Raw genomic sequence first — 24,766 nt, forward strand, 5'->3', positions numbered from 1 at the left:
AAAGAAATTAAAACAAAAGAAGTGAGATTGTCCCTCAGTAGGCTTAACACAGGGCTGTGTAAATATCATATCTCTCTTAAAATAGTCCCCCTTCCTTCAGGGGTCACGGAGGGAGATATTCTCACCTCTATACCACCATTTCATTATCCACCTGCCAATCAAACGCTCTTCTCTCACAGCAGGGTGCACAGGGGTGTAACCAGAGCCACCTTCCAGAAGATGAGCTCCCGGAGACCCAATAAAATAAATAAAGTAATTGATATAACAGAGATTACCATTAAATATGAATGAAATGTAATTTAAAAGCTTTTATTAAGCATGCATTATGCCGCGCATGGGTTGATTGCTCATCATTATGCGTTTTGAAATTTAGCCAAGTCAACCAAGTTGGGTGCAAAGAGAGGCCCGGTCTGTTCAAACCTCATATAAGCGATCATAAACCAATGGCTGTCCTTCACAGAACCACCAGGTGCAATTGCATTTGATGCTGTCATGTCATTGCAACCTGTTTCCAGTCGCTTTTGGTCAACGAGGTACTAAGGGGGAGTGGATGTAATGTACTTAAACGAACAAAGTTGAAACTAAACACCGATGTAACTCTCAAATTTGTAAAGGCTTTGTCAGAGAGGCAGGACTTGAATATCATAGGGGTTTGTTCAGGCATATTACTCTCATGTTCGAATAAGAGCCTAAAACACAATTATTCCTGTGATCAACAGACTGCTGCAAGTCTAAGAGCTCTGATCTGCTGATGTTACATTGAAAATCACTTTGTTTTTTGATTAGCGTAAAAGCACTCCACTTTTTTTTGTCCCTTGGGACAATGATAATCTTAACAAGACAACAAAAACAGCTTGTGAAGAGCATTGTGAGAGCTTTTATCAGAGAAATGGAGGACGAGATCTGGAGACGGCGCAAGACGAAGCCAGAAAGAACAAATAATTAGAGTTTCAGCTTGCAGGCTCTGATAACAAGTCTGATAACACTAGCCATTTAACAATTTAGGGAGATGAGCAAGTGACCACGGGGTATGAGGTACATTCATGGGAATGGGAAGGCAGCAAATGAGGGAGAATGTTTATCTTGAGTTACTGCAGTGAAGTGCCAATAAGACGTCTTTGTACTCTCAACTCGTGATGGATAGCATAACATTTCACGAGAGATTGCAAGCACTGTCAAAAACACTCCATTAACGAGATGCAAAAGTGCTGCACTTGAACATGTCCTTTCATTCAGAAGACAAGTTTGTGTGTTTCTGAGTGTGTCTAATGAAACCTTAGTGGTGTCTTTCCATGTTAATTACCAGGAGAGATTTGAGAACCGAGAGCTCTCTGTGTTTTCAATGTTGCTTCATAAACCGATATCTCTCCACTTCAAGAGGAAAACGGCAATCAGAAATATTTGGGTTATCGACAGCATGGTAATTACACAACCACAAAATAATAAGCACAGAGAGTAGTGAAAGGCCACAACCTCAGCCACCGAGCCAAAGTAAGTTGAGTTGAACAGGTAAGATAAGGCGAGTGAAAATAATTATGTAGATAATGTAAATGAAGTGCCCAGCTATAGGGATGCCAGTAATGTGACACTGAGAGTGAGTCAGAGTATTACAAAACAGTACAGGGATAATGTCAGGAGGGGAGCGAGATGATGAGGCAGATGCAGTGTCAGAGGTTACTGATGAGGGATAATCAACAGTAGTTTAGTGTGCCAGTAGTTGAAATCTGTACTCGGTAGAGGAATGAATAAGTCTTGTGGTTGTACTCTTTTCTTTCAGTTTTGACCGATGTGGACATGGAAATTTGACTCAAGGAACATGCTCATGCAACGAGAATGGGTTGCAAAGGAGATGCTAACAAGGGGAAAGCCTCAGTTGCAGTTTAATCCTGTATTGATATATTCTTTCTTTCTTCTAAACGTTTTACGGGATTATATCTCAAGATGATTATTGTTTGTTTCACCTTGATAATGTTCTTATGTATTTTATAGAAGTTCTTATCGATACCTTGCTTTGAGATTTTACCTTCGTTGAATGTGAATTTGTAATATTTTTGGAGCCTTGGATAGTTAGAATTTGAGTTTTTTTGAGTTACGTATTGCTTCTCTTACAATAAACAACTTGCAAGTGGTAGGGGCTAAACATGTCCACGGAGCTCCATCTGTGAAGAAATGCCAAATTGTGTTCTTGTGAGGAGCTCAGGAGACATAGACGTCTGCTCCATGCTGCTGAGAACTTTAGACACCAAGAGCAGAACTGAAATTTTACAAAACCTCCAACCGAAGTTAAAGTATTAGACTGGCTGAACAAAAGTACATTGACAGTCCTATAGCAGATCTGCTTTGGCTGCTCTCCAGGGATAGATGGTGATGTTGATGTGGATCATGCTCTTTGGATGAGATCCCTTCCCAAGATTGGCCAACAGAAATATCTGACACGGCTAAGAAAAGTAATACAACTTTTGAAATCATGGAGACTTGTAGTAATCTGAGTTATAAACTGTTATATAGGAGTGCAGTTATATCCAAGGATTTCTTCGGAGAGATAATCAAGATTTAATCCAGGGCTGCCATCTTTTTGGGAGAAAATATTAATTGGACTTTTTTAATGGCATCTGGGACGGGATCATCATTCGTCTGTAATGAACATTGAAACGCTTGCTTTGGTAGGACTAACAATGCTCTAAAGATCAAGGCTGCAACCATGAAAATAGCTTCTCTTTGGAACTTAATTTGGGGTTATGGCCAAAAGAAGATCTTTTGCTACACAACCCAGCCTTGGCTCTGTAGTCGGCTGCCTTGAAGGAGGTACTGTTGGCTATAAGAATGGCCAAACTTTTCCACTTGTTACCTATAGAGGGGTGGATATCTGCTGAGAACTTGGCCCAAAGACTGCTGACTTTACTCTACGAGGCTTTACCTCCCACATCCAGACTCACACTAGACTCGCAGGATCCAGAGACAAGACAGATGAGGGCATCCTTTCTACAGCAAGAATGACATGACTCTAAGGGAGATGACAGATCTGCCCTTCTGAAGGTATTTGGGAGTCCTGGACTGGTGACTTGTAGTTTCAGTTTAGGAGTTGGAAAACTGGGGCTCCTGACCAAAACATGAACATTTGCTAAATATTTGAATATTTGCTGAATATAACTACAGCGGGTGGTGAGTACATTTTCAGCTAATTTTTATTGTTGGGTGTTCTGTTCCTTTAAGGGAGTATTTAATGAATTTGAATTGAATTTATGCATTTAGCAGACGCTTCTGTCCAAAGTCTCACAATTTTCTCCAAACATGTGTTCCCTGGGATTCGAACCCCCAACCTGGCACTTGCTAATCCAATGCTTGGCAAACCAAGAGTACACATTTTAGAAGTCCTAAATAAACACTTGATTCAAGTCATCAGCTTGTTCTTATATAGACAGATAAGGAAGACATCCGAAAATATGTACTGTTGGTGTGCCTCTGGAACTGACTTCAGGCCATCGTAGATAGCCACAAAATTATGGACTAACATTATGTGATTATTTTGTTTATGTATTGAGGTGGTTGGTTGTTCACTTTAGAGCACTAGACATACAGTACAGTAGTGTGTGTGTGTGTGTGTGTGTGTGTGTGTGATGTCATTTTGAATAACGCAGACAATAATTGTTAAAAGCATCTTCATTTCTTACTCTTTTCTTCCCCACATTTTATTTTGTTGTCTGTGTTTCTTTTATCCTCATTTTTAGTGCTTGGTGCGATGAAAAATGAATAAATAAGATAAATGGCTTTCAAACTGATGATTTGATACCAATCAGAGCTGAATTATATGTACCATTTCTTTCAAAGGGAGGCAATTACGATCAAACTCACCATTCAATCATTCCTGTCAGGTGCATGTTTTCGATTTCACCGTAAATGACAGATTCTTTTCCTATTTTTCTCCTCTTCTGTTCTGTTGTTCCCAGGCTGATGATGCCTTAAGTGCTAGTTGTTCAACTCCTTTGTCTTCAGGAGGTTGTAATTGAGCATTTCTATGGCACTAGGGAGACAATGAAAAGCAAGGACAGGACAGAAGTGAGCGAGGGGAAAAAAGAAAACGAAAGACGCTGATGGTTTGGTGATTGATTGCAATCAGTGACAGCCACTACAGCTGTTTTTTGTTCATATATTCAACTATTTTGCTGGTTTTGTTGCCGTTTCGTGCTAATACATTACCAAATTTACATATAATTGCCCAACATATTTCCTGGACACAAAATATTTTTTTTTCAGTAATGCTATGCAGTGAAACGTGCTGTATTTAGAGGCACAGGCATGGCCCATCATTAAAATGAGATTCAGAGGTAAGCAAACCTTCCTCCACCTGTCTCGCCCCGAGGCTGGCTGTGTGTGTGTGTGTGTGTGTGTGTGTGATCAGACTGTCCCATTGAGTATGCACTGTGAGGTGGCATATCTAGGTCACACACGCTGGCACATTACTCCTGTGGGAGCTTTCTTCTGTTTCCTTTTCTCTGTCTTGTGTTCGTGTCATGGATTGTCTCCGCTTTCTGAGGTCACACAGGAAGTATTGTATATGTCATACAGGGTGCTGCTGTGATCTCACCCAATTAATTTAGACACATTGATCACACATACACACTCTTTCCAAACGCAAAATGCCTGTATTCTTATTGAATACGAATATAGGCATGCATAGATCAATTATTTTCCTCTTCACAATGAACTTATAAAGCAAATGTAATATGGATTATTGGTCATTGTCATCTGATCTTAGAGATTTCTCATGATGTAAAGGGAGCATTAAACTGTTGTCTTTGGCCTTGTTTCTTGCTAACACAGTCATGTGTGAAATATGCTGGGCTACAGTAGGTGTCAGATCCAAAAGCTCGTCTGGACGGAGTTACAGAGATGAGAGAGAATGCATGAGAGAGAAGGGTTGAGAAGCTAACGATATGTTAAAATCATGTTCTGTGTCTATGCAGTGCAAAAGCTAATGACTCTCTCAGAGCAGTTGACATTGGCGTACGGTTCCCTCCATGACATTCAACACATGCACGTCCCACAAGCTTCCATATTTGATCACTTTTGCGTTTTGAATCTCTTATGCTCTGTGGAATATCATTATTGCAGTCTTTGCAAAGCATGACACAGATTTCTTCAGTTAATTCAGCTTGAACATACACACTAGAACACAATGTTAGAGTTGTCGTTGTTGTTTTTTTCCTTGAAACCGATAAAGATGATATTGTTCTAATAATTTCATTGTAAATCGCGGTTATCTCTCTCTCTTGAATGTGTTTGGGTACCAAATTGTGGTTGTTGTTTTTCAAGCTTGAACGTACATAGTCAGAGCTTCAGCTTGTTTCGTTTTGTTTTAATGCTGTCAAATTTATTCATTGTGATTAATTGCATCCAGACTTTCAGAACATACTGTGTGTGTGTACTGTATACACACACACACACACACACACATGTTTGTTTTTGTGTAAAGTGTGTTCATCCCATAGGTGTAATGGTTTTTATACTGTAGAAACTGTATATTCTCTGGCCCTACACCAACCCTACACCTAACCCTAACCCTCACAGGAAACTTTATCCATCCATCCATATATATTTCCGTGTCTGAAAACAAGCTTCAGTAAACTGTCCAACCAACAATGCCTTAATAGTTCTGATAATTGCATATCATATTGTGACTGGTTTTTTGTTTCATGCATCTTAATACTAAATAGATTTTTCTTTTTAAAGCATTTTCATACATATTTTTCATGTATACATTTTATACATTTTTACACAACTCTGGAACACTTGCTTCTGATTGGCCAGTCATTATATTGTGTAATAAATGATATTATATGCCAAAAATGTATATGTTTGACCACCGTCCATGGTAAGCAAAATCTGTAGCCTACATGTGTTTCACGTCACTCTTGTTCTGCTGTCTTGCAAACAATGATATTCCTCTTGGAAATGTAAATCTAGTTCTGTTCTCCGTGGCTTTTTCAGTGACCAACATCCCTTCAATCTCTTTGGCCTCTAGGGGGTCCTGTAAATTGGTTAAAGCTGCATATATTTATGATGTGCATACACATGTACACATACACAGAGGATGTGTAAAATAACTGTTGGATTCCAGCAGTGATATCATGAATATATTCATCAAGTGCCCTTCACAGTTAGCAGGACGATTTTAATTTGCCTTTTCGTTTTTCTAACTCAGACCACAGAAATAATGAAGCTTGGCTACCGAGTCGCTCTTTTTGTAATCGACACCATTCGTGAGGAGCAATGCTTGAGTGTGTGTGTGATCCTAAGCGTCCATCAGTCCTACTTCTTCTTTGCCAAGGAGGAGCCTGAAGGCTGGAATATCTTCATTTGCCGTTAAAAAGCAGCATCTTTTCTCGTTCCTCCTGTGACGCCAGGTTTGTCAGTGTGGCGTTAGAGGTCAGGGATAATGAGGTCCGTGGGGTAACCGCCAGCTTTGGCACATAACATGGCTATAAACAACAGAGCTTGTCGCCAGGGCAACGGCGGCGGTGTAGCGACTCGGGCGTAAAATAATGATGTTCCCATTAACATGGGCTAAGTACTGAAGGCTAGGGAAATTTGGAGAGGCACTTGATACTCCTGCACTTTCCTTCATTCGTTTTGTGTCTCTCCTCCTAATTAGATATTACCAGCCATCTTTAAAATGCTGGCTGTGATTTCTGCCTCTGTTTGGCCTTGAGTGAACAACCTCCACTTGCCACTAGAACACAAGAGGATATATATATATATATTACCTGACTCTATTTCGGCTGACCTGCTGCTTAACGACCCGGCCATTTACTGCAGGAACAAGATATAAAGCAAGACTCTTATGGCATTCACTTCTCGAAGTGTTTGGGAACACAACTTACCTCTGAGCATTACTGGAAGTTCCAGCCATTGTCTTCTTAATGTGTCCTGTTCGTCCTGTTGTCCAGAGCGTCTGGGTTCAGGTCCATCTGTCCGTCTACGACTGTAACATCAGACGTCTTGTCTTTTAGACACAATAATGTGGGTCTGCTGGAGCCATAGTAGTACATTACTGCTCTGTAAATCAATACAGCTGAGCATCATCCACGTAAAAGCAGAATATAAAGCATGTCACTGACAGCAGTGAACGGAAGATGATGATGTTTCCAATGTGAAGCTGGTTAAATGAGCTTACACCAATACTGGGGAAAGAATAAATGAAAAGGCAGTATTTTTAGGGCTGTCAAGCTTGAAATGCCCTGTTTTTAGGGAAAAAAGGTATGTTTATATATACATATTTGCATGCTTATTTACCTTGCTGATTTCAATTTAATTATTAAAATAAAATTCAATATTTAAAATTAAACAATTAATCAAACTAAATTAATTAAAACAATTTTTAAAAAAATTAAAAGCTGTTTTTTTAATGAAATACTTGATTAAAAATTCAAATTAATCTGAAGATTTTAATGCATTATTATTATTATTTTTTTTTTTGTATTAACTGGCTGTAATCGTTTAAATGAATAATTATTAAAAATTTAATGCATTCAAATGTACATTTTTTAACCTGCTATTTTTCAAACTAATGAAAGAAAATATTCAAAATAATTACAGTAATTTAATGCATTCCTTTTTTGTTAACTAAATTAATACATAAATATATGCATGAAAATTTGTACATGTTTATATTTATATGCACATTATTTATATTAAACATAAGTATATTTAACATATCAATGTAAAATATTTTCCTTAAATATATACATGCCTGGGTGTGTACATATACATAATAAATATACACAGTACACACAGATATATTATGTAAATATTTTTTATTTTTATTTTGAATGCAATTATTCATTATTAATCGTTGACAGCACTAGTTTAAATACTAATTCAAATAAAATTATCACACTTAATAATGCATTCAGATTTTATTTTTTAACTTGCTGTTTTTAATAATTTAAATAAAATGATTTATTTAAAATAAAATAATTGATCACAATAGATTAATGCATTATTTCTTTTTCAAGTCGCAGTTTTTCAGATCATTTAAATGCATACATAGTTTTAAGTAAAATAATTAATGTCAATATTTTATTTTTCTTCTAACCTAATTTTCTTTTTAATAAAATAATAAGTCTACAGTATCAAGTTTTCACATGAAACATCACACACCTTCCTCACAGCACATTGGGTTGGGAATGCTGTGTGTTGTGTTTGCTGTAGACACAGCGTCCAGTGTCATGTCTCTGTAGTGCAAACAGGTCATTGTAATGCATTGCTTTGTTTGGTGAAATGTTAGCTTTGACAGCGCTGGTGACAGAGATGAAGGAGTGATTGAGGAGATGGCATTATTCCGCCGCACACGTGGGCTGTTGAGTATAAAAGCATGGTCCTTTGGGTAAACTCACGTTTTGTTGAGCATTACAGCTTGATTGGCTCGTGCCTTGACGGGGTTGAGTGACTCCTGTACGAGGCCTTGACGGAGTAACATCTCTGATTCTGAGCTGAAGCTGGAATTGTAATGTGTTTGTGTTCAGTGTTCATATGGTCCTTTGTCTAACCTTGTAGAATCAGAAAATAGAAGAAACTGAAAAAACCTCCATTGTGTGGACCTTCCTCGTGCTCCCAGTGTGGAAACAACAACATAACGTGACTAAATAATAGATACTGTAGGTTTAGAACTGAATACAAGAAGACGAGGAGTATTGTGCTGTGATAAACATGTGGTTGCTGTTTGTGTCCAGTAAATCATCATATTATTCTGATTTCTGAAGATCATGTGACACTCAAGACTGGAGGAATGATGATGAAAATACAGGTGCACATCACAGAAATAAATGACACTTTAAACAGAGATTCACACAGAAAACAGCTATTTAAATTATTGAATAATATTTCACAATTTTACTGTCTTTACTGCATTTTTGAACAATTGAATGCAGCCTTCTTTTGAAAGCCGTAAAAAATAACCTAAACTTTTGAATGGCAGTGTATTTAAAAAGAAATATATTTTAAGTTCTGTAATTTCCCATTTTAACTACACAGAAAAAATGAGTTGTAAATAAAAGATAACAAGAAAGTATTTTACAAGAAAATTCATTTTCAGTCAACTTTGTTGCTTATACTATTTTTCTTTGAATTTATTTGCAAAATGTGCTAGCAATTTGATTTGACCACAAAACCAGTCATAAGGGTAAATATTATATGGATGTTCAAGGAGAGCCCACAGTATACAGCTTTTCTGTTTTGAATATCTGTTTGACATATTATATTTGCACAGCATTCTGTCTAGCTAGTATGAGTAGTGTGTAAATACACTATTCCTGTGCTGTTCGGATCATGGTGGAAGTGCACATGTCAGAAACGGCAGAATCTGTAGGGAAGGGTGTAGTTATTATAATGGGTTTGGTTTAAGCAGCAGAGGTGTATGGGAGGGCCTGCCGTGATAGAATAACACACCTGTTTTTGTAAGTGTACTGTATGTCTGGTGTGTGTGTGTGTTTGTGTGAGGTGGAGTGTTCCCCCCCTCTCTCTCTCTCCCCTGTTCAGGAGTGTGTGTGTGTGTGTGTTTGAAGCCGGCAGGTGTTTAGGTGCTCATTACTCACAGCTGTCAGAGTAGCAGAGGGGAGAGATGCTTAGTGATGGCCCATTAAACTGTACTTTTGTGCTACTGGAGACCACACTTTATGATGAAGGCAGTGTGTGTGTGTGTGTGTGTGAATGCCATACAAACCTGCTCACAAAAAAGCTTTATATATATATATATATATATAAGGGGTTGCTAAGGTGTTAAGGGCAGTTGCTAGATCTCTGAGCGCTGGATCACGAACGCAGAATACTGTGTGATCGGTAAGATGCTGTGTGTCTGTGAGTGAGTGAGTGAGTGGTAAACTGACCCGAGGGCCCAAACAAACAGCTTTAAAACGTCTCATCAAATAGACTGTTCACCTACTGCTGAGTCCAGATTCAGCTGTTATTACGGGTGACACTGACTGTGACCCGCTGATGGTCTGTCTCACTGCCAGCTCTGCCAACACAGTGCCAGCCAAAACCAACAGCACCGATTCAAGCTCATTCAGCTGAAGAACAAAAGGACAGAGAACACTGTCTCCGTGTATTGTGCGGTCTCTGATTCATTTACTACTTAATTATGTCACCGCCATTCAGCTTGTTCTGTTTCTGTGTAGCATAGACAAGAAAATACTGCTGAAGCTATTAGGGATTGTACAGATCCTTTGCTCTGAGCTGTCTGGGCTATTCCTGTTCATTTCAGATCTGTTTGTTTGTATTCTGATTCTTCAGATTCGTCATATAAGTGTCCATATGTTCATATATACTCACTGGCCTCTTAATTAGGTACACCTTGCTAGTACCTGGTCGGATCCCCTTTTGCCTTCAGAACTGCTGAATTCGTCATGGCATAGATTCAACAAGGCGTTGGAAACATTCCTCAAAGATTTTGGTCCATATTGACATGATAGCATCACTCAGTTGCTGCAGATTTGCCGGCTGCACATCCATGATGTGAATCTCTCGTTCCTCCACATCCTAGCTAGTAAACTGGATTGAGATCTGGTGACTGTGGAGGTCATCTGAGTACAGTGAACTCATTGTCATGTTCAAGAAACCAGTCTGAGATGATTTGAGCTTTGTGACATGGTTTATTATTCTGCTGGAAGTAGCCATCAGAAGACGTGTACACTGTAGTCCTGAAGGGATGGACATGGTCAGAAACAATGCTCAGGTAGGCTGTGGCGTTTAAACAAATGCTCAATTGGCAAAAGGAGCCCAAAGTGTTACCATTACACCACCAGCAGCCTGTATTCTGCTCACCTTGGTTGCAATGAGTTGTAACTTCAGTTACTGTTGCCTTTCTGTCATCTCTAACCAATCTGCCCATTCTCCTCTGACCCCTGACATCAACAAGGCATTTTCGTCCACACAACTGCTGCTCACTGGATATTTTCTCTTTTTTGGACCATTCTCTGTAAACGCTAGAGATGGTTGTGTGTGAAAATCCCAGTAAATCAGCAGTTTTTGAAATACTCAGGCCAGCCTGTCTAGCACCAACAACCATTCCACGTTCAAAGTCACTTAAATTCCCTTTCTTCCCGTTCTGATGCTCGGCTTGAACTTCAGCAAGTCGTCTTCACCACATCTAGATGTCTAATGCATTGAGTTGAGCTGCCATGTGATTGGCTGATTAACAATTTGTGTTACCAAACAATTGAACAGGTGTTCCTAATAATTGATTGGTGAATGTATGTATGTGTGTGTGTGTGTGTGTATGTATGTATATATATATATATATATATACACATACATATACATACATATATATATATTAACTTAACTCAAAGCAAACCAAACAAAGGGCATCCCAGGACATGGACTGATTATGATTCACTTGAAGGCAGATAATCTTTTAGCATTATTTATATGCTATTCTAATATTTATTGATATTTGGAATTAGCTTTTGTTTTTTTTTATTCTTTGTTTTTTATAAAGATGTCTAGAATTTTACAGAATTCACTGTTACAAGATGTACACAAATACACAAATGTACAATATTTTTCTTCAATGAAAATCAATCAAAAATATTTATATCTTGGTATACAGTGTAAAGCAATGCTGCTGCAATTAGTTATACAAACTTAAAATATCCTACTCAGCTAAACTAAAGTTAACTAATCTTATAATTATAAGTCAGAAATGACAGAAATCATATTGTTTAGTATAAATTCAAATTGATGATTTTTTATTATTATTATTATATCTGCATTTGCGACCTGTTACCGAATAGCAACTTGCATTTCTTAGGGTCTTTATAAGAGGTTCTTGTAAAGATGATTGATGGTGAAAACAGACTCTCAATGTGAGGTCTAGGGAATGTGCCAGCGTTTATTACTTTCCATGTTTAGCAAAATGAACGAAGTGAACTGGGAGACCCACAGGTCACAGAAGTACTGCTTGCACATCAAATACAACCAAAACAAGTCATGTCATTCATTACAGAGTCTCTCCATTTGTTAATGACAATTACAGGTAAAGCCTCGGTCATCGTGGAGATGAGTAAAACACATCTGCGAATTGGCGTCGACTCCCGCAGGAGTTTTAATGCAAGGATTAAAGCATTTGCGTTCAGCCCACAAGAAACTCTTTTGAAAGAGTCACTTTTGACCGCACATGTTTGCGTGCCTCAGAAGTTTGAAACAGATTAATTTTTAAAATCCTCTGCATATCTCTCCACGTGTGGTTTTAAGAGAGGGACGTATTGAAAAGGAAGATTATTTAAGGAGAGTTAATGAAAAAGTCCTTGAGATGTACTGTGGGCTGTCAGCGAGAGCAGTGATAGATCGAGTCTCGTTGATATTAGCATGCGTGCGGTGGACTTTTACACCTAGACCCGGGCCATTTGTTGATTAATTAATCAGGTAATGTACAGTATCCGAAAGGTTGGCTTTTCGAATCATATGTAACCAAAAAAGAAGGTCTCCCATTACTACCCTGTGCTGGACTGAGGGTCATTAGAGCGCCAGAGCAGGCCGTGGAAAGTAGAACAATAAACATATTTTGGGAGAATGGTTTCCTATCTCATGCATATATTCAGTCCGGTAGCTCTACATCATGAGGTAATTCTGTTGAGTTTGGGGGGAGATTTGTATCCTCTTGGTCTCCAGTGAAACTTGGCGATAATAAACATGGGGTTAGTTTGCTGTAGAAATGGGATTTTTGGGAAATCAAGGGCATCACGCATTCATTCGGTGACTATTAGCTGAGTTTTTGTTTGGTGATCAAATGATTTTCACAATCAATGCACATTCGTTCTTGAATGGAGGCGTCGCAAGAAAGCAACTTAGTCAATGAAAATGATTTCCTTCATTGAATGGAAATGTTGTTTTATTGGAGGCACTCATTCATATTGTCGCCGCACAGATTTGCATACTTTCTGTTATTGCTTTATTTGTACAAAATTTGATTATCACCCCCAGTAACCCTGTACATGCATACAACTCTCAGAGGATTATTGGAAACGTATGTTATTAGTCTTGCTTTGACTGGATGACGAACCACAATCCGCAACTTCCCTCCAGCCGAAGCTATTAGTGTGCACAGGAAATGACATCACAGACATGCCTCGGAGACTTCGGATCCCAAAGGCAGCTGGTGATAATGACACAGTGTTGTTCCATTGACTGAGAAGCCAGTCTGTACCACATCCTGTCCAAAGGCTGGACAGTGTAACGATTTAAGATTTGAATCAGGAAGGGACAATGTTGAGGAAGTTAGTAGGGTGATGTCTTTGGGGACTGATAACACAAAGACATATGTAGGCCTATATACAAAACTTTATCTCTAAAGCTCTGCTTACTCACTTCCTGTTAATTCCTTAACAAAGTTACTGCCAACCAGGGTAAGAGATCCTGTTATCAGACACCTTAAAGTCATATTGTGAAATTAATCTCAACCGACAGCATTTGTGGTGCAAGAATGAAGGTATTTTCTCAATAGAAATCTGAACAATTGGGAATTTCAGATGAGGGGTGTGTTTCTCACACTAATTGTGCATCAGATTCATGCTTGTTTGTCTTTGAACTGGTACATTTACTGCATTTTCCAAAATAATGCTGTTTAGTTTAGAAATTAACCCTAAGTAAACAGTGTTTGACCATGGACCTTCTTTAACTGTGAAATTCTGCCAAAGTTTATGTTGATGTTGATTGGCAAAAAAAAAAAAAAAAAAAAAAAAAAAACATTTGCAGGGTTGAGAGGAAAGGAAGAAGAAAAGGATTAGACACAATGGATTATAGGCAACTTTTTGTTTTAACATTCAAAAATGATGTAAAATACTGTCAAATAAAATATAAACACTGGAAACATGTAATTTAGTTTCCCTTAATTTACAATAAACACAGGGCATTTCAGATTAAGGAAAAACACCATTTATAGTCTGAATTAAATTAAATTAAATTAAATTAAATTATAAATTGTGTATTTATTAATATTATTAAATCCATAATTTATTATTATTAATATTATTAATTTATGGATTTATTTATTGTTTACTGGTTGGAATTGATTCCATTAAGCTGCACTGTTGCTCAATTTCCAGATTTATTAATATAGCTTCATTATTATGTTTCTATTGCAACTCTATTCCACTGCGTTTAGATACATGCATAAAAGTAGTGTTATTTAAGAAACCTGCTACTTCTTATTAAAGATAAGTTGATACTGTACTTTTTATATTGCAGTCTTTTTGTGGAAATGTAAAGGGATATGTTGTCAAACCTGGCCGTTCCTTTCCTTGATGTGTCAAATATTCTGACAGTTTAATTTCCTTTAGGTATTCCAGTGCTCTTATTGAAAAAAAGGAAAGCAAGCGAGAACGGTTTACTCATCTAACCATCCTTAAACACAAGCAGTCCGTCTGAATTCTTCCCTCACTCTGTCTCCGCTGCCACAGGTTCAGCAAAAACCGCAAAGACGAGAGGCAAGGGGACAAGATGGAGCGGAAGGGGTCCAGCAAGAGTAAGATGAAGGAAGCTCAGGCCACCGAGGAGGAGATGCAGAGAATGAGGCTGGAGCAGGAGAGGTGAGCGTAAAAAGCCTCTCAATTAACCACCACTGCCCGGGAAATTAGCAAACTGTCTAATTAAGTAAATGGGGTCCGGGGAGGTAAAAGTTCTGGGAAAGCTCTTAGATGTCATTGGTGCAAATGGTTGAGAGCTTTTATAACAGTACATTAAATTGATCACGTATAGATTGTTTGTTTCTTTTGTGCTTCTGAGTGGAAGGAACAAACATGATAATGGAGGTTCTTTTGGGCTGAGGACTAAATGGAGGCCCTTATTGGATGAAAGGGGTGGTGTTTTGATTTTGTTTTTACTGTTACTGTCATTTTGTCTTCCTGTCTCTCAAATGTAAAACAATTTTTTTAATCATATTATGACGAATGAATCAACTGAGCTGTGTACATTAATTTTACGCTCCAAGCACAACAATGCAATATGCTTATAAAATCCTTAAAAATAAAATCTTTGGAAAAAGGGCAAAGATTAATTTCCCTAGGCTGGACATTTCAGCTAATATACTGTACATGTTAAGAAAAGGATCCCCTTAAAATGTGTGCTCGAGCCGGCCTTCACACTATACAGCTACGAAACAAACAAACTTTGTTGATGATGCTGCGTAATTGAAATGCAACAATAAGCACAATGCCCTCTTTAGCAGAAGCATGGCTCAGGCCCTGCGATGACAATAAGCCTGCGTCCACTCAAAGCCACATCTGAACCTCGTTTCTAAGCGCTTGTCTTGTCTCTGACACTCTTCACTATGGGCTGGGAACCAGGCTTTGGCTGAGGGCCCAACACATTGCCAGCTCTGCCCCAAACACATCAGGCTTTCCAGGGCCCCGCTCTTTTACATCTACCACCTCGGGCCCTCAGAGACAGGAAAACCGACAGGAGATAAGTGTTGGCCGCCTGTATGGCGTTCACTAAACCTTGCTCGCATTTTGTCCTTATTTGTTTTTGGAAGGTTTTCATATTTCCCACGTTGCCATTTTCAGTATTGTTTAGTTACTACGCACTGATCCTTTTTACTGGTTGTCTATCTTTTTTCTTTTCTCACCTCTGCTGTTTTCCTTGAGTTGATAGCGGGGAATCCTTGAGGGAAATCGGTCTGTTATAATAATAATCTGCCGGGCCGCCACGTGGTGATGCGAAATTCAAAGTCTCTCACCAGGGAGACTGACAGCTAGGAAAATCAATTACAGCCTTATTTTTAGGGGTGTTATTACACGCCGTGCTACAGGTTACACAGTTGTGTGTGTGTGTGTGTGAGCGAGCAGGGACTTTGATTGATTATATGAGGCACAGGGACAAGGCCATTTCTACACACTTATGAAATTATAGATCAGGTGATAGGTGCCGCTGATGGCTATTGGAGGCGATGTATCCAGCAGCGCTAAAACAAGCTGCGGGGCTCCGGGAAGAAGAGGACACAAGATGGGCCGCAGCCAAAGCCAGCCCTCTCCTGACACGACCAATCGTTAATTCGACTTGACGTTTTGACAGGAGCTTTTAGTGATACAGAAGCAGAAGGCAGCGCAAAGGTTGGCTAAATTAATTTTCATAACGTGCCACCATTAGCCTATCTATTTCTGGCAGGGAGGGCACAGCCTGCTTTTTAGCGCACCTGACCCTTAAGGATGTTTATGAAATTCATCTTTGACTCAGAAGTGCTGGCGTATGTGCTGGATGACTTCATTCTTCCAGAATAATTTTCTGCAGTTAGTTTTAGTCTTGTATAGCATGATATTAAAGGAATAGTACACCCACATGTATACATAGTGTCATCATTTCCTCTACATGTAAAAAAAAAAAAGATCAACAATCAGTGATGCACATGGCAAAACTGTGCCTTTGCCAGAACTTTCTGGGGAAAAACAATATGTTACATTGCATCTCCCATGTTTCATAGCGCATTCTTGTGCTTTACGGGACTAATATCTAAGTGCTCCATATCTTAGGTGCAATGCTGTACCAGGTGCGCTAATGAGCAAGTTTACGGTGTAAAAAAAGGCATATATATGGCTCTGGTTATGTGATGCAAACATCAAATGTATTGCGTTACAAATCATGCACTACAGTAAGAGAGTTTTGAGCTCATAGTATTTTGCAAGAAACTGTGTGAAAACAAGTCTTTATTAATCAATAATCTGAAAAGGAAAAAAGGTGGTCAGTTGTATTGCCGCTAGTGTTCATTTCAGCTGCCAACTGCAGTGAATTGCATGTACCGTACATTTTTGGTATGTTTTGAAGTTTTGATAAAATGTAGGCACAGTAAAGGCACAGTCTCCCAGTGAGCCTACAGTTTATGTTGACCATGTATGTTCCATTTAACAAAGACATCATAATTGGAACCATTTTCATTTAGCTTTTGTATACAACTATTTGCGTACATGCAGTGGCCACCAAAAGCATTTGGGCATCCTGTGCATGTATGTATGAATGTCTTTGCACTAGATAACAATATATCCAGCCAAGTGACATTTATTTTAATGGAAAATAGCACAAGCACACTTTTCAAGGACAAATTTAAGTTTGAAATAAGATTACAGTAGATCGGTTGTCAGTAAAGTGTAACATGGATACTGTTCTAGGGTACATTGTGAACGTGGTGACCAGATGACCTTGAGATCAGCTGGTTACAAGTAATTGCAATACATTTTAAAAAAATGGCCTTTTGGGAGCCACTGTTTCTCATGTAGGGGAAAAAATGGGGTAAAAATATGGAAAACTGTTCAGAAGCAGCACTGCTGTTCGCGGGTGTGATTTGGAGTGAAGTTGATGAAATGTTGCCATCAGTGGCATTTGTTTTTGTCACAATCGGGTAAATTGTAAGCAGCTGTGTGCACCCCCCCCCACCCCCCAACTGCCTCCAATCCTTCGTTAGTCCTCAACAAACCGAATTTGTCATCCCTCATCAAGGGCTTCAGCAGAGCCTGGAGCTCCCATCTACGTTTCTGCAGGAACATGGTGACCATTATGAGGCCTTGATTATGCCTGTTGCATGGCTGCAGTCCTGTCCACCATATGTAACCTGACTGAGCAGACCACCATGGCAGGGAGCCATTTATAGCATGTGCATGGGAATAAGTGTGTAGGCACCAAATCACCAACCCTGCAAAAAGATATATCAGTCTCTTTCATCCTCCTCTGTGTATTTACACTTGACTGACCAGGCCTTATGCCTTTGTACACACTGCAGAAATGCCCAATGTAAACATTATGAGAACCTGGTAAACTCTTCCCATCCAAATTCTTCCCTGAAGTAGATTAGCATGGCTATTAACTTATCTTCTTGGGTCCATTAGAGGCTAATCAGTGACTAGCACACCTCTTGTCTTCCTGACTTCCTTTCCACTCTCCAGCGACACTTCCTCCAGATTGTTTGGGTCCCTGATAGACCTTAAAGGCAGTGTTATAATAAACAGCGGATATCTCAGCTAACTTCCTCTTTATTTTAGCCCTTAGCATTAGCTTTAAAGGTTCACAGTGATGGGGATTGAAAATAACATTTGAAATGCACTTCAGTGCCAACTTTCGAAGCAAAAAGAGCTACAATATCAGTGTTTCCCAAACTTTTTGTCATTAATCTTTCACAACCCTAAATCAATGTTTGTGTTTTATGTTTCATCTCATATAACGTTGGATATCATTCAGCACTGATGTGATACAATATTGCAAAAATAAGAGTTTATTTTATATTGTTTTGATGTGCTGGGACATTAAATAGGAAAAAATGATAATATAATCTTTCATTTTTTTTTAACAGACCACAACATTCCTTATTTTACTTTATTAACCACTTTATATTGTACTTTCTGATCTTTCACTTCACTGTGTTTGTACATACTTTGTGGAAACAGTGGACCTGTGAGTATTTATTCTTGCTGCATTCATTCATTTTATTACTTTGATTTATTAATTGATTTTCTGTCAGCGGTTTTCCAACTCTTTCTCCATTAACTCTTCCCAGGATCGCCTTTGGCTTTCCATAATTTTTTCAGCATTTCATCTTTTGATGCATTAATGCATGCTACTTATAATCACAGCTGATCTTTCCCCTCGCATTGCGGTGGTAATTTTGTTACAAAATAATTAGCATTGTCATTCCGCCTTGTCAAACGAGCTCATTATGTTGCGGAGCCTTTTGTAACAGTTCACCGCTTGACTGGACCAATTAGCTTCCAGAGTTCAAAGGCAGATCACAGGACTGATTGTGGACCAGATTATATTTGTAATTACATTTATATTCCTCTAACAACTATATATGCATGTGGTTGGAGTCTGAGGACGTTATCGCCTGCATGACAATTGCATAGTTATGTTATAAGTGTATCTTTTTTTCAGTTGTTTGTCGAGAAGCAATGTTAAAAATACAAGTTACACAGATGGTTATTGGCATGTTACCCTATTTACACTTTATATTGAGATCTGCCTGGCGGCCATCGATGTGAACATTTCGCTCTCTCTCTAACCTGAATTAAACATTGTTAGACATATGGAGGTGCTTTGGCTGCGTCTGTCTGGAATTTGGCGGTGTCGTAAGATAAACAGTGTGATTTATTCAGCGAGGAGAGGAAGGGCTGCGGGCGGACCGGAGTGTGATCTTTCGTGCTTCGCTTCAAAACATTTCGCTTCACTTCCAAACTTCTCCTCCGTCTCGTACTCACTGAGCAGAACCTTGTACATTCTTCACAGAAGTTCATAAATCTCTCAGTCCTTATCTTGTGTTTATATCAGGCTGTGATCAATGACTAATTTCCTCCCTGAAACGTCCACTTTGACCCTGTGGGACGGAGCGCATACTGCACGCTTGACGGCATCTCTGGACATCTTTCAGCTCAGATATCTTTAAATAAATCATCCTGCATGACATTATGGTATGGATGGATCGCATTTAATGAGCTGTTTTTGAATTATGCCAACTTGTGCCTTGGGAAAGAGTTTTGCTTCTCTGCATTCGCTTGTTTCCTAGAAACAACCCCGGATTTGTTATGACGACACATATGTTACCATAATGGCCTCCCTTGCACACACACACACACACACACACACACACACAAACGCTGATGCTCTGGACAGATGTGAGCCAATCACAGCATCAAACTCTTCATTAGTTTAACACTCACTTTTTGGCTCTGGTGCAGATAATGACATATAGACAGAGTTACATCTACATCTAAATATACCATGACAGGCAAACGCAACAGTATTATCGTTCTTTCTGCTGTGTGTTTCTTCTGCCTCCACACACACACACACACACATACACACACATATGCCTATAGTAGCAATCTACACTAATTAGCTTTGAGCCCAGAAAGACACAAAGAGGGATTTGCTCTCTTCTGCTCTCTGGGGAGTTTTTTTCTCCCTGATGACAGTATTTTGATAATGTTTTCTTTTTCGTCTTCCACTTTTATAATTTTAGTATCAGTCTTCTGTGTGTTTGTGTCATGTGACTTTGTGAATCATGTATCAGGACGTTAACTTCAGGCGTTGTTGGAGCCATTTTGGGGGGATTCAACAATTATGTGATCTTTAAATTTGCTGAAAAGGCATATGATCTGAAGGTCTCCAATAAACTGAATTTAAATATTAAAGACTTTCCAAAGAATATAGAATTCACAAACCAGTCACTAACATCATAGACTAGCTAATACTTCAGTATACCACTGTGTTATTTTAGGAGATAAGGTTGTTTGACAATGTGTTGTTTGGTGTTGACCATCTCTATATGAACTCTATATGATTATAAAAAATTATTTCAACATTGCTAATAATCATAAATGTTTCTTGAACAGCAAATCAGCATATTAGATTGATTTCTGAGGACTGGAGTAATTTCAGCTTTGATCGCAGTGATCAGTTACATTTTACATTATATTGTAATATAACACAGTTATTTTAAATTGCAAATCTAAAAAAGCCCACAAATGTATTTTTTCCAAAATTTGGTCATAGATTGTTCTGTTACATTTTAGTTATTTCCTCATTAACATGAACTACAAAGTTATTTTCTTCGACTAAAATCATGTGACATTTTAGTAGGAGTAAAATGAACAAAAATGTTGAATGATTTGACATGATGAAACATTGAATACATTTGCATAATGTTTCTGTTAAAAGAAAAAAAAAAAAAGAAAACCTGCAAATGAATGAGCACTGAAGATAAAGGAGAGAGAGCGAGAAATCAGGATTGGGAACCGAGAGCAGTAATAATGTGCTCAGTGCAGCTGTTTCTGTGTCCTGCATTAACGCCACACTGGACCATTAATTGTGTAATGAACTAAAGGTGGAAGAGGGAATTCAGAACAGGTTTAGCTAGAAGTTTAGGCACAGACACACAGTTATGGTCATAGTTCATTGCACACACACACACGCACACACACAGACACTGATTACCCCATAATGCTCATAATGTCAAACTGACTAATTCATGTCAAGTTTTGCATGCAAAGTCGTTTTTCTGTCCTCACGGAAAGTGAAAATGTTGCATGATGTCACATATTACAAATAGTTATATTTCATTTGTTTATTATACAAAGTGGAACATGCATCTGGCTGCAAAATTTCCTCATCCAATCAGGATCATTGTATATTTCTGAGAAACACATGACAAGTTGCTGAATTGCGTGCAGCTATAAACTACAGTTATAATGAACTTAGACTATTGGCTATGTTGCAATATTTGAATCCTTAAAAGTACTATATTAGTATTATAACTATTTATTTTTACTTCATTTTTCACAATCAGCAACTAAAACCAATTGTATTTATTTACTGGTAATTCAAACAAAGCTGAAATAAAATAAAATATTAATCTTACATAAAAAGCTAATTCTTAGATGAAATCTATATTATATTATATTATACTATATTATATTATATTATATTATATTATATTATATCAATAAAAACTTCTCCGTTACGTATGGTAACCCTCGTTCCCTTTCAGTCAGTCACTCTTGACGCCATGTCGGTGACCGACGCAAAATGGGATCCCTACCAAAGCGCCATGGGTGCTGCCCCTTACAGTGCCCTGTGCGAGCCGCCTGCGCCCCTATTAGGTGTAGGACAGGGCTCAGAACAAGTAGTTCCAGTCACCATTGTCACTACCATTACCTACAATGAGAACATGACGCATCCACGAAAGCCACCTCAGCATGCTTGACACCCAGACACGTGAGGCAGCGATCGTGACCATCACCCGGTGCCAGGTAACGAATGCATCCAGAAACGCATGGGTGAAACGGCATCCTTAAACAGACGATCCGTCGTCTTTATAAAGATGCACCCTTGGAGCTCTTTTATAGACAATTTTCTCCTATGAAATGCTCTAATGCTGAGGCGCACAGGGGAGATGGCCGCTTGCAACACGACAGGAGGTAGTGCAGCCTGAAGTGTGCAACCCACTCGACACTGGAACGACCGCCGCTGAAACGCTGTCTCGCCAACACAGGAAGCTTCCCAGAGCGTGCTGAACTCGCAGTTCACCGTAGACACAGTTGAAGTAAGCAGAACGATACTGTCGCTCGGCTTCGAAGTGAAAAGCTGGTATGCATTGCACCTGCTGCCTTCTTTTTCTCAGGCTGTGATCAGTGGCAGCTGGATGCAATAATCGCATGCCAATGTGAATTGGCTCGTTCAGTTTACACTCAAAGTAGATTGGTCTATCGAAGCGATATCCCATTTTGCGTCGGACGCCAATGTGGCGTCGAGAGTGACCGACTGCAAGGGAAACACAGTTACACAAATTTACATTTTATTAAAAAAATAACAAACTCAAGAAAATGTAATTAGAAATAATAAAAATATGAAAAGCACATAACAAAAAAACTAAAATGTAAATAAAAACTAACAAAAAAAAAGATAATTTAAACTATTTACACTGTAGTAGTATATAAATAATAATAATAATAAAATAACACCCCACTATTGATGGATCTACTAGTGAGCCACTATAAAAATATAAACCAACCAAAATGCCTTTCCTTGCAATGATTTTCCATCGTTACTGGTTATAGGATATGGTGTAGGACTGGATATCTCAGACCAGTGTCTTCTGTCATACAGAAAACACACACACAGAGCCACATGCACACTCCACTCCTCATCTCCAGGCCACCGCGCTAAATGAGATTCAGTCTGGTACTCCAGGGGGCAGGTTACACTGGACCTCTACTTCAGTGTGCTCATTACCTCATTCAAACACAGATAGCGCTCTCGCAGATTTGATTTGGCCATTATAGGCACAGCGCCGGAGGCCTCGTCCTCCTATTGAGTTTCTGTAACTTGTCATAACACAGTTTTTACTGGCATTGAGGTGACATCACTTTTTAAGTGGACAGCAGGTGGACGGCGGCCTTGCCAGAGCAAGATATCAACCTTCAAATGTGAAAGAAACAACTTGTAACTAGAGATGCACCGATACTACAGTTCTCCAGTAGCTGATTATTCAGAATGACATCTACTGATACAATTGTAAAAAAAAGAAAAGAAAAAAAAAATCCTTATAGTATGTCTTACAGGAAAATTGTATCTAAATCTAATTAAATATACTTCAAAATGCCATGTTTAATTCAATTTGTTACTTGCCAGTTCTTTGTAATTAATTGTGAAATTTACTTATTCAAGAAACCTTCTCATTTGGTATATTACTATACTATTATAGGTTATAATTAACATCAGAACCCAAACTATTGCTGTAAATTCAACTACAGTTTATATTCCGATATAATAATCGCACTCAAATCAAAAATAAACATTTGTATGCAACATACATATATAATTGACAGTAAATAAAATTCTGCCTATTGTTTTTTGTTGCTAACTAACCAACTGTGAACGCTGGTAATTTTTTGAGGTAAATGTTATGTGACATTATTCATATCCTGTTTTATTTACATCTTTCCGTGGTTATGCGTTTCAGTTGTACTGTATCTTTTAAAAGCCTCTGATGTTCATCCATGTTTATTTATTTATTTTGCTCAACAACTTGAATACACTTTCACTTGAACGGTGCTACAGCGATCCGTCATGCCACATTTGAGACTTTGTTTCTAATGAGCAGTAACAAAGCACAAAGCTGTTTGCGATTAAGGGATCTGATCTGTACTACAAATAATGTTTGGTGAAGGGAAAATGTCAGGACATACCTGGCAACCCTGTCTTGAGCCATGGGTAATTCATACAGTCAAACAGAATCTTTGTTCTGTTTTTTTTAAAGTGTGATTGTGCTGATGTATTATAATCACGTTAAATTTGACAGCCCTAAATTCAACACGAGAGGCATTATATTTTCACACAGTATGAGCTACAGTCTGACACACTTTGACTGCATATAATTGGCCGTGATCAATTGTTTTAAAACAACCGGCCGAAGCAGTTTTTATCGGCAAATACCGATTATCAGCCAATATATCAGTGCATTCTTATTATTTTAGTCATGAACCGAAAGGTAGGATGAAAACAGAAAGGGAAATTGAAACACCCACAATGCACAAACACATGAAAATGTGCTGATGTTGATTTTATAAGTGTTTCCCAGACTATTATCGTGAGTCATAAATACACACAGTTCTAGCACGGCCAATTGGATTTCCTCAAGCTGAATGCAGAGAGAGAGAGACAGTCGGTGGCATTGTAATTGCATTAGCCTGTGACAGAGAGAAAACACTCATTGTTGATAAATTAGATCGAGCTTATGAGAAAGTGTGGAAACATTCAGTCTTGCTGGGAAAATCCGACATATCTTCTTGTCCCGGGACTGCTGTCAATCAAACAACTGACAGAGAGATGTCAGGGGTCAGAGGTCAACTCTGACTTGGGGTGGTGAGGAGGTGGGGCACTTAAACACTTAAAAATGCTCAGGTTTTTGTGATGGGGCATCCCTGGAGTCCCAGAGCCCATCTGGATCTGATGAGACGGGTGGGTACCAAAGACAGAGGTCACCCTACAGGAGGCTTTCCCCTGTCCGCACCAGCCTTTCCACTTCTTCTACTACCGTTCCCATTCCTGAGGATCTCCTTTCCCTCAGCGGCACTTAGAAGGACACATGTGGTCTGTTAGACACAAAAAGACTCATTCAGTTCAGCCCAACAGGCCTGGCCTTTGAACAACTCCTGAGAAAGAGGGAAGGCAGAGAGAGGCGGTTGGCGGAAGATCAGAGTGATGTGAAGAAGAAATCACTCCCTTCTTCTTG

At 38.7% G+C, this 24,766-nt stretch overlaps 1 protein-coding gene across 3 annotated transcripts in view; it reads left to right on the forward strand.

Annotated features, from left to right (window-relative positions):
* LOC113042226 (partitioning defective 3 homolog) overlaps positions 1–24,766 on the forward strand; it is a 407,940-nt gene that overhangs the window by 303,114 nt on the left and 80,060 nt on the right. For all 3 annotated transcript variants that reach the window (XM_026200884.1, XM_026200885.1, XM_026200886.1), the window contains one exon: positions 14,457–14,585. In XM_026200884.1, coding sequence (XP_026056669.1) covers positions 14,457–14,585 — 129 coding nt within the window. The remainder of the gene's footprint in view (positions 1–14,456; positions 14,586–24,766) is intronic.

Source organism: Carassius auratus, chromosome 24 (assembly GCF_003368295.1).
Source record: "Carassius auratus strain Wakin chromosome 24, ASM336829v1, whole genome shotgun sequence".
Lineage (NCBI taxonomy): Eukaryota > Metazoa > Chordata > Actinopteri > Cypriniformes > Cyprinidae > Carassius > Carassius auratus.